The sequence below is a fragment of the Chiloscyllium plagiosum genome, unplaced genomic scaffold, assembly GCF_004010195.1.
Source record: "Chiloscyllium plagiosum isolate BGI_BamShark_2017 unplaced genomic scaffold, ASM401019v2 scaf_2582, whole genome shotgun sequence".
Taxonomy (NCBI): Eukaryota; Metazoa; Chordata; class Chondrichthyes; order Orectolobiformes; family Hemiscylliidae; genus Chiloscyllium; species Chiloscyllium plagiosum.
The window spans coordinates 18,500-29,618 of NW_025212939.1; the positions used below are offsets into that span (position 1 = coordinate 18,500).

Here is an 11,119-nt window from a genome sequence, read left to right on the forward strand (position 1 = left end):
TTGTTTGCAAGTAAGTTCTTTAGTTTTTAGGGATTGAACAGGTAATGATCTAAGTTAAAAGTGTCTGGCAATTGGAGGATTCTCTTCATTTTGAACATGTGGGGCAAATCCTCCGCTGTTGATGTCGGCGATTTTGGAGGCAGGAAGGGCACCTCATTAGATGGAGAATTAAGTGCAGGAAGGCCCACGGTCAACTCTCCCATTCAGCCAATCCTGTCCAGCCAATCGAGATCCTTATGACCAAGTAATGGCTATTCAAGGGTCTTAGCTGACCGCTGCTGGGGTTAACCCAGTGATGAGCTGGCATGTTACTATGCAGCATGCACTATAGATGTTCTCCTGCTGACAGCTTGTCATCTCGGGAGGAATGGGCAAGGTTCTCTTGATCCAAAGCCAATCAGTATCTGATCAAGGGATTAGGCGTCTCACAGGTGGGTGCTTGTTTGTAGTTGCATGGAGCCCCAACCACAAAACCTATTCCCCTGCCACCCCATCACTTCCCTTACTCCTAGTTCACCCTGCAATCCTTGGACTCTGAATGGGTATATCTCCAGCAGGAGCCATGGCCTCCTCTATGACATACCAACATAAGACCCATTGGCCTGTGTTTAGTCAGCAGCTCCCTCCAAATGGGGCTGCATCCTCGTGCATTTGATTCCCGGGGATGTCCACTTGTGGCCTTGCCACTGTCTCATTGAATTGTGATGCAGTGGGCCTTCCCTGGAAGAGGCAGTGTTCGTCTCTCACTCGCTCTCCTGCCTTCGGAAGGTTCTGATCATATTATGGAAGGAAACAAAACTTTAAAATGTGGTAAGGAAGGGAGATTTCCAAAATGATTTGAATGCTTTAAACAATAACTTTGTTAACAGTTTCCAAAATGGTAATCAATTATTTATTGATAATACAGCATTTAATCAGAATAATTTCAGATACAGATGTTAACACAAGCTGAACTCCAATGATATGGTAATGCCATAAAAGAGATTCAAAACATGAGCTTGACTGAAAATAAACTTGCTTTTTTTAAAATGTGTTGTAAAAAGCGCAGCTTGATTCAGAACAAAGGAATCTTGGACCTTGAGCATATGTTGTTATAGTCATCTTTGCAATCACTGGTCCTCCTGTCTTATAGTACCTCAGCAGCTGGGACCTATGGGGGAACTGGCAGAGGGTGAGTCAGTAATATGGTCGTAGAGGTGAGTGTGTCAGCTTTAGCACAACATGAACCTTGAAAATATAAAATTGTAAGTGGAAGGGTTTCTTTTAAAAATTGTGTCCATCAGTGACAATAGATTACAGTTTATGTCAATATGGTTTAAGGTGAGGGGAAAAGACTTAAAAATGCCCTGACGGGTAACTTTTTCACGCTAAGGGTGGAGCGTGTCTGGAATGAGATGCCAAAGGAGGTGGTGGAGGCTGGTACAATTACAACATTTAAAAGGCGTATGGGTGGGTATATGAGCAGGAAGGGTTTAGAGGGATATGCCAAATGCTGGCAAATGGGACGAGGTCAGTTTGGAATGTCTGGTCAGTGTGGATGACTTGGACCAAAGAAACTGTTTCTGTAGATGTTGCAGTTTATGGATAGCAGCAGCTTTATGATTCCAGTATCCTGTACTGTCTTCACTGGGAAGCTGCTGTCAACAGCATGTCTGCAATTTACATCTGCTTCAGTCGCCTGCCTCGCATTTGCAAATGCTACCTCTGTATTGTGAGTCAGAGCTTTTGGAGCAGACAGTGGCAGCTGTGGAAAATTACTTTGAAGTGGTTTGTGGTCAGCCCCAAATGTGATTTTGTCTCTTGGAAGTAGGCATTGATGAAAATGTTCACAAGCAAAGACAGTGGCCAGGCATTCTTTGTCCATTCGAGTGTAATGTGTTCCATTTCTGTTCATGTTCTGGAACCAAGTGTAGCCCGCTGTCCTTGCTGCATCAGGGTTGTTCCAAGTCCTGTCTCACTGGTACTGAGGGGTGGGCCCTTGATGCCAAGTGCAGTCTCTCTCACATCACCTGTGCAATCCATCTCTTTGGACCGTGTTTGGATCTAAGGTGCTATGAAGCCAGGAGCTGATTGAGCCTTCATCCTTCATCATGTAAATTGAGATCTGCAGAGAAGTTAAACTTTTTCTGACATTCTAACACCAGGTGAGTGGGCTGTACACTGAATGTGCTGATGGGTTTAACAGTATTGGAAAATAAGCTTCCTCTTGATAAGGCTTTATGTTGGGATTGTTATATACTGGGAGGAAGACTATACCGTTAACCTTAACACAGGTTTAAAATGTCATGTGAATGATAGCCATGAGGGTGCAAAAAGAGACCAATGTGGTAATTACCCATAATCAAAAATAAAACACAATCCCAGTGAGTTTTCTTTCTGTAGGAGTCCATTTCAGTCGTAATGCTGTTGTCATATTTTAGAAGACACCATTACAGAGAAGGAGCTGAACGTTAGAAGGAGCTGTCCATCACTGTCAAAGTGGACACACAGATATTTCTTACCAGAGGAATGGTGGGCTGAATGGATACATCCTGTGCTGGATAATTCCAGCAACAGGGAACACTTATTTTATTTGTATTTCATGTGTTCAGGGAACATGTGAAATTAATTGGAGACTTAAAATTCTCCTTATAATACACCTCGAAAAAGATGCTGTTCTGCAATAACATTTCCCTGGTATCAGGGAGGAATATTTTCACAAATGAGTTCAGTCACAAGGGAATATTTGAGTAAAACTTCATCAGTATTTAGGGATAGATCCCAGTTATCCATCAGCTGCAGTATTCACTCACCGCACTGATGTTTGGTTTGGATCATTTTCGGTCCCAAATGCAGCTGCCACCACTTTCTGTGCACTCTCTGTAAGATCATCCAGTGCACCACTCAGTAGTTTGTAGGTCATAAGGAACGAAGAGCCTGCTCCGAAGATGGAACCAATCACTGGGATGGTGTCAAGGGCGAGCTCGATTGCTGAAATGGTGACAGCAGCAGCACCCCATGCCAATCTGTTTATGACATCGGGGGTTATCTCCCCCCCGACCAGGGGAGTTGTCACCACTGCTTTCAGATCCTCCACAGGTTTCCCTGCCCTCTTGGCCAGACTTTGAAGAGACGAATCATTCAGACCCAGACATTGACGGAAATGTACTATTCCTCCAATTACTATCCCAATGTCACAGCCCAGGGAGACTCCGGGAACTGGCACCGCCCCAATTCCCCCAGAAAGTGTCGCCAACATCCAGACTTGTTTCCTTAGCTCTTTCCTTTTCTTCTCCACTATCCCTGAGTTTAAATTTGGAAGGGCCACTATGTACGCACTTTTCTTTATATTCGGAAGGCCATCTTCCAGAGCTTTATTTAACAGACTAAAATCGTACAGATTCAGGTCAAAATTTGATATCAGGAACACTTTGGGTGATGGGATCCCTGCCTCTTGCAGCTTGCTGACACAGTCATTCCTGATCTTCTTCAGTTCTTCCTCTTCATTAAATTGTCTCCCTCTCTTTCTCTTTGAATAAAGATCACTATCAATTTTAGATCGAACAAAATAGAAATTCTTCCCGAGCCGTTTGATCTCTCCGGCAAGTTTTGTGTCATTTTCTGTAAATCGACCAGCAGAGATGACGATGAAAAAATCATACCTTTTAAAATTCATTTCCTTCAGGTATTTATTTGCTGGGAACTTTACGGTTCCAATTCCTGGCAGGTCCCAGAAACAAACATTCGGCAGGTTGGGATGTTTGTATCCCGTTAGCTCCAATGTAGGTTCCTTGCAATCAACTTCAGCTGCTCCCTCATCATCGAACTGAAGTCCTCTCATCGCATTGATGAAGGAAGATTTCCCTGCACCTGATTGTCCTGTTACTGCAACATTAAGATATGTATAGCTTAGTTCACTTACTTTCTGCTGTACCACTGTTTTAACCTTTTCCACTCCACCCGTGTCATAATCAGCCTTGAGTTTGGTGAGTTCTTCAGAACTGAACAATGAAGAATTTGAAGAATTTGTTGCATTTTCTGAACAGTTTGAAGTTGCATCTTGTTGATGTCTGAAAGAAAATAAGTTTAAATAATCTTTAGAAATGTTCAGAGCCTCTTAATACACCTAATTTTACATTGACTGTTAAAAGAAAATAACTGTTTTAAATATAGCTGATTGCAATGCCCAATTTATACAAAAGATTTAACATGAGATGAATGACCATCATCCTGCTTCCTGTTGGATCCCTTATGTTTAGGTTCATAGTCTCTCATTCTCTCTCGACACAGTTGCAACCAAACGTCTACCTCCTCACCCCACGTTCCTCTTCACCAGTCTGTGAATCACCTTCCTTCATTCCATCTAAGCTCTCCCAAAGGGGTGGTTCCAAACTGCTGTTTGTGAGGCTCAAGTGGCGTGATGGATCAAGTGAACTGAGGCTTGGTTAAAGCCCAAACCCAGGGCTTTGCTGTTGGAGACACTCCTTTTGTGTTGAAGGACTGAAGAAGAGGAGAGTTTAATAGGGTACAGGAGCTGAATGCCTGCCAGTATACTTTCTTTACAAGCAACATTGAGCAAGTGTAATGTGTTGCACTGATTGGTTGTATTCTAGAGGAGGAAGACGGAGAAGCTGTCTAGTTTGGGGATGGTAAGGCAGCGCGATCACATGGTATGTGTGTCCTGTTATATGTGAGAAGTCATGGACGCTACCAGTGACATGACCAACCACAAATGCAGGTAATGTAACCAGCCACAGAAACCTGAGCTCTGGGCTTTGCAGTTTGGATTGGCAGCTAGAGTCACTGTGTGCATCTGCAGGACTGAGATCAAGGTGGATAGCATGTTCACAGAGGTAGTCAAACTGCAGGCTAGGATCTTGTAGACAGAAGGACATGGGCAACTGTCAAACAGTCCCAGAGAACCAGGAAGAGAACCCTGATCAATTTTCCAGTTTGGACATTGGTGAAGGCATTGGTTCCTTGTATGGGTGCAGTCAGAGGCAAATTCATGGCACTATGGATGGTTCAGCTAGACAACAGGGGAGAATGATAGAGGATTCATTAGTTAAGGGAACTGGCATTTCAGTGTTACTCCCTGGTACCAGGGCCAACAATGTCACTAGTGATTGCAGGACATTCTTCTGGGAGAAGCTGAACTGGTGGAGGTCGTGATGCATGTGACTTGGGTAGGAACAGCAAATGTCAGGGAGCTGGAAACGAGATTGAAAAGCAGGGGCCCTTGATTAGTAACTTCAGAATTCCTTCCGTCTCATCTGAGAGTCAGCACAGAATTAGGAAAATGGAGCTTGTGGCTGGAGAATCTTGTGGAGGGAGGGAGGGCATGGAGAAGTCGAGCATCTTTGCAGGGAAGTTCGCTCGTGCTGCTGGGGCTTTAATGTGGTTTGGAAAGGGAAAGGGAAGCTGAGAAACTCCGATTTGAGTGAAACAAAGTGAGTGAAATATATAGAGTGCTGAAGGAATATTTGAGGATTTGGCCTCCACCTCAATGAATATTATTTACATAATAAGTGTTTTTTTTGTAAAATATCGAAAATGTTTAAGCAATATTCAGTGTTTATATACATTTTAAATTGATTTAATGAAATAAAAACTCTGCAAACTATGAACATTTTGTGTTCAGTCCTTTATTTACGATCAGGTGAGTTATCTGAACAGTTATCCAAACAAAATACTCCCCACCCGTCTCGTTCGGATAAATTAAGGTTATTCTGTAAATAGATTATTGTCAAAAGTCAGACTGTTTACCAGTGGGATTTGGTAAGGATCACCACTTGATCCACTGCTGTTCACAAGATGCATAAAATGTCAGATTTCCAAAGTTGCTGAAGATACCAAACTGAAATAAGTTATGAAGAGGATACAAGGAGGCCTCAACAGGTCCTGGACAGGCTCAGTGAATGGGTTAAAGTATGACGGACAATAACAGCAGAGGATATGGAGCAGATTAGGCCATTCAGCCCATTGAGTCTGCTCTACTATGCAATGACATCACGGCTGATCTAATAATTTTCAACTCCTTTCCTGTCGTATCCAAATAATCTGAAATCCTTTAATGCTCAAAAAGCTGTTGATCTCAGTCTTGAACAATCCATCCTAATAGTCCATCCTCAACAGACCTCTGCATGAAGAATTCCACAAATATACTACCTTCCGAGAAAGTGAAATTCCCTCCAATCTCAGTTTGACATACAAGAGCTCTGATTTTGACATTATGCTCTCAGGTTCTAGGTTCTCTACATCCATCCTATTAAGCCCCTTCAGAATCCCATGTTTCAGTAACGTCTCCCTACATTCTCCTAAACTCCAATTACAGGCACAGCCTGTTCAACCTCTCAAAAAAAATCACCCCATTCCCATAATCGACTTGGTGAACCTTCCCTGAGCTGCCTTCAATGTCAGTACCTCTTCCCTTAAGGCAAGGGGAATATAATCCTTCCCAGTATTACAGCTATGATCTGACTCATGCTTTGTATCATTTCAGCAAAACCTCCATATTTTATACACTGTTTCCTTTGAAATAAAAGCTAAGTCTACTTCCCTTCCCTGTTACCCAATGACCTTGTATTTTAGCTTCCTGTGATTCCTGTACAGGGATGCAAATTTCTTCTGTTATGCAAAATTCTGCAGTCTTTCCCCATTTAGATGATATTCAGCTCTTCTGTACTTTCTACTAAAGTGTATAATCTCACACTTTCACAAATTATAGTCCACTTACCAAATGTGTTGCCTGCTCACATAATCTGTCTAAGGTGGATTCTTTCTATCCTGCTCCCTGCTTGCCCCATTCTATTGTGTTACCTTACACTTCATTATGGTATTTTCAACTCCTCCTTCATCCAAAGTCATTAGTTTGTATTGTATATAATCATGGCCCCAGCATTGATCCCTCTGACAGTCCATTCATTAGTGAGAACTCCCTCATTATCCTAGCTTTCTATATTCTCTACTCATTAGCCAATCCTCCATGCACGCTCATATACCACCACCAGTGCCATGGGCACTTGTCTTAATAAATGGGCCTATGGGCAATTCCTTATTGAACACTTTTTTGAAAATTCAAATACATTATATCTTCTTCTTCCTGTTTATCCATCTGCTGAATGCCTCCTGAAACAATTCTAATAAAACGTGTCGTCAGGCAGGATTTCCCTTTTCGAAAGCATTGCTGTCTTTGCTTGATTACTTAGAGTCAATATTTACCCAATGACAGTTGTTAAACTGGAATTGCACAGGGATTTGAGACCAGGTATAAAGATGCACTTCTATAACGCCTTACTGAGAGCCCATTGGCATATTGTGTCTAGTTTTAGTCCCCGTTAAAGGAGGGATCTGCAATCGTAGAGGGAGTGCAATAGAACTTCACCAGATTAATGTTGCGATGGTAGGGTTGTCATATGAGAAGCAATTGAAGAAACTACATTTTGCAGAAGGGTTGACTGCATTTACCTCATTTAAAAAACTGATCATGCATGACAGATATTTGTATATATAAGATGGATTTTGAGTAGAAAACCTGGTACATATTCCTGCTCATCTTAAATGGCCCTGTGGGCGGCATGGTGGCACAGTGGTTAGCACTGCTGCCTCACAGCGCCAGAGACCTGGGTTCAATTCCCACCACAATCAGACTGACTGTGTGGAGTTTGCACATTCTCCCCATGTCTGCATGGATTTCCTCGGATGCTCCAGTTTCCTTCCACAGTCCAAAGATGTGCAGGTTAGGTGAATTGACCACGCTAAATTGCCCGTAGTGTTAGGGGCAGGGGTAAATGTAGGGGAACGGGTCTGGCTGATGTGGACTTGTTGGGCCGAAACTGTAAGTTTCCACACTGTAAGTAATCTAATCTTAACTGGAGACTTCCTTCACTTAGATGGTATTAGGTTGTTGTAATTTGCTGTCCCAGAGGAATGTGGAAATTCAACTATTGATCATATTCATGACTCAATTGAGTTCTGCAGTTCTGATCTAATTTACTGGGAGAGGAGGCTCCGTGGGCTGAATGGCCTTTTCCTGTTTCTATGTTCCTTTGAGCCTATGACAGAATCTGAGGAGTTTTTTGACCAACCTGGAGCTGGCTCCTCCCATCCTCCTTCTGTGTGTCTCACTGCTTTCCCCGTCTGACTGCCCAGTGATTCCAGAGAACTCTCCTCAGAAAGGGGGGAGGGGCCAGAGGGTCATAGCTCCTCCCACGATGTCACTTCTTTGTGTTTGGTTGTGTTCGGTTTTCTCCTGTTAGAGGGAGAGTAGAGAGAGAGAGTGGCAGCACTTTATTCACCATCAGATAAAGTACGAGACAGGTGTGAGGAACCCCGTCCTTAATCAGGAACATGAACTTCATCCCAGAACATTTTACATCTTCACCCAGTCAGTGTGTGAGGGAAGGAGTGAGTTGTGTTTCATCCCGAATACTTTCAGGTTATTGCTCTCTTTGGGGAAACAGAGAGGGCAGGCTGAGTGGAAAATAGAAAAATATTGTGAGTGCAGGTTTTACTGTACAAATAATGTTGTCTGAATGACCCTCCCTTTGATTAATGTGTAAATTGGCTGGTATCTGGTGGTGATGTGCAGACACTGCGTGGCAAATTGCTACAAAGTTCCTCATGATTTGCCCCATTCCAGTTTTAGCCTCATGAACATGGCATTTTATGCTTCATTTCACCCAAGGTTTTCATGATGTTGCTCCATTTACATATGAACTGGCCATGAATCAAATTATTACTGAAAATCACAAAATGGCTGATTTGTTACATGACTACTTGTCTTCATAACAGAGAATGAATTACCTGAGCTAGGCTGAAAATTAAAGGCAGGGCAAGGGAAGATCTTTAGCCAAGTTTGAAATGGTAAAGGCAATATAATGCATCTAAAAATGGACAATGTTATAGCAACGCAGCCTGGGGAGGTGGTAGATTCAGAAACAATAACAATGGTGAACAGTCGTGTGGGCAGACACAAACAGGCAGGGAAGAGAAGGATATGGGCCATGAGCAGGCAGACAGGATTAGTTCAGAATGGCATCATGGTGCAGACCTGGTGGGCTGTAGGGTTATGTTCTGGTTATGTTCTGTCAGCTGGGATCCCCTACCCACTCAGATTATCTAAATTATGAGACTACAGCAAAGAGTTATGGAGAGAAAGTTTCCAGCTAAAATCTGTGACCAAGGAGAGCACAAGTTAGTGCCAACTTTATACACTTAACCATTAACATTTACATCTCACATATCCATTGCAATGGCAATTGTATTTTGCATTTATCTCTGCCTTGCCAATAATGCTTGCCTTGCATTTGTATCTGATGTTAGATAATAAATGAATTGAGGGAACGTGTTCGTCATCAATGGGGATTACATTGGGATAGAATTAAAAGGTCAATGAATGGCAATTTTAAACAGATGAAGAGAGTCTATGATCAGTGATTGAATTTCAAACTTGTGAATACAAGGGACTGGGAATGGGGTCAGCTCTGACTGAGTAGGTTTCACACAGTCTCTGATTCACAAGGCTATGCATTCAATTCCACCTTTAGTACCTGAACTCAGAAATTACACCTGGCATATCTGATGACAAATCACTACCTCCAGGCACTACTTCAAGCAAGAGCTGGGAACTTGTCCCCAGTACACCAGCCAATACCCATCAGCCAGATTTCTGGGTCACATGACTGAGTTGTTCACTCTTTTTTAGTTAAACCTTCTTGACTTGGGATCAAGTCAATGTCCAGTCAGGGAAGAATGTTATTACAGAGTCATAGAGTTGTACAGCATGGAAACAGACCCTTCGGTCCTATTCGTCTATGTCGACCAAAGATTCTAAATTAATCTAGCCCCAATTACCAGCATTTGGCCCATGCCTCTCTAAACCTTTCCTTTTCATGTACCCATCCGGATGCCTTTTCAATGTTGTAATTGTACCAGCCTCCACCACTTCTTCTGGTAACACATTCCATTCATACACCACCCTTTCCGTGAAAATGTTGCCCCTTAGGTCCCTTTTAAATCTTTCCCCACACCTCTAGTTTTGGACTTCCCCACCCCAGGGAAAAGACCTTGTCTATTCACCCTATCCATGCTCCTCATGATTTTATAAACTTCTATAAGGTCACCCTTCAGCCTCTGACATTCCAGGGAAAAAAGCTCCAGTTTATTCCCTATAGCTCAAACCGTCCAACCCTGGCAACATCCTTGGACATCTTTTCTGAGCCCTGTCAACTTTCACAACACAGTTCCTATAGCAGGGAGACCAGAATTGAACACAGTATTCCAATAGTGACCTCACCAATGTCCTGTACAACTGCAATATGACCTCCCAACTCCTATACTCAATTGACTGACCAATAAAGGCAAGCATACCAAATGCCTTCTTCACTATCCTATCTACATACAACTCCACTTTCACGAACTATGAACATGCACTCCAAAGTCTCTGTTCATCAACACTCCTCAGGACCTTACCATTAAGTGTATAAGCCCAACCCTGACATGCCTTTCAAAAAATGCAGCATCTCATTGTTTATCTAAATTAAACTCCTTCTGCCACTCCTCAGCCCATTGGGCTCTTGATCAGATGGATCGATGTAGTCTGCATGGTATCAATTTTGGTATCATCTGCAAATTTACTAATGTTGACTGTAAATGCCAGAGAAGGTAAATGGAAATCAGTGGATGTAGTGCATTTGCATTTTCAAGAGACATTTTAGAATACATTTGTAAGAGAAAATTTGATCAGATAAATAAAAGTGCTTTTCAACCAAAGATATTTGAAATGTAATCTCTGTTCTAAAGCAAGTTTACTCAGGAAACTCCCATGAACAACATGACAATGCCCAGATAATCTGCTTTTGGAACATTAGGGTATCAATGAAAAAATAAAGAAACTTGTAGAACTACAGAAGTTGTAGGACTTATAGAACTTAAACTTATCGAAGTTTGGTCAGAAAACAGTCAATTTGATCTCCATTTGTCAAACATGAAAGTGTTCAGAAAATGTTTACAACAATGCAGCCAGAGTTGGAGGGTTTGAGCTATAATAGAGATTGAATAGGCTGGGGCTACGTGCCCTGGAGCGTCAGAGGCTGAAGGGTGACCTAATAGAGGTTTATAAAGTCATGAGGGGCATGAA

The 11,119-nt window shown here is 42.4% G+C and overlaps 1 protein-coding gene across 1 annotated transcript; it reads right to left on the reverse strand.

The window, feature by feature from the left end:
* Positions 1–1,487: 1,487 nt before the first annotated feature.
* LOC122547505 (interferon-inducible GTPase 5-like) lies at positions 1,488–8,650 on the reverse strand. Its single transcript, XM_043686115.1, has 2 exons — positions 8,067–8,650; positions 1,488–4,049 (listed from the first exon to the last, which is right to left on the reverse strand). The coding sequence occupies exons 1-2, from the start codon at positions 8,084–8,086 to the stop codon at positions 2,789–2,791; spliced, it is 1,281 nt and encodes a 426-aa protein (XP_043542050.1). The 5' UTR covers positions 8,087–8,650; the 3' UTR covers positions 1,488–2,788.
* Positions 8,651–11,119: the final 2,469 nt, after the last annotated feature.

Bases quoted from the DNA above. Each gene is read 5' to 3' on its own strand.
- LOC122547505 (XM_043686115.1), bottom strand. From the start codon at position 8,086: ATGGGAGGAGCCAGCTCCAG. The intron at 4,050-8,066 runs GTTGGTCAAAAA...ATTTTCTTTCAG, and splicing joins ATGGGAGGAGCCAGCTCCAG to ACATCAACAAGATGCAACTT.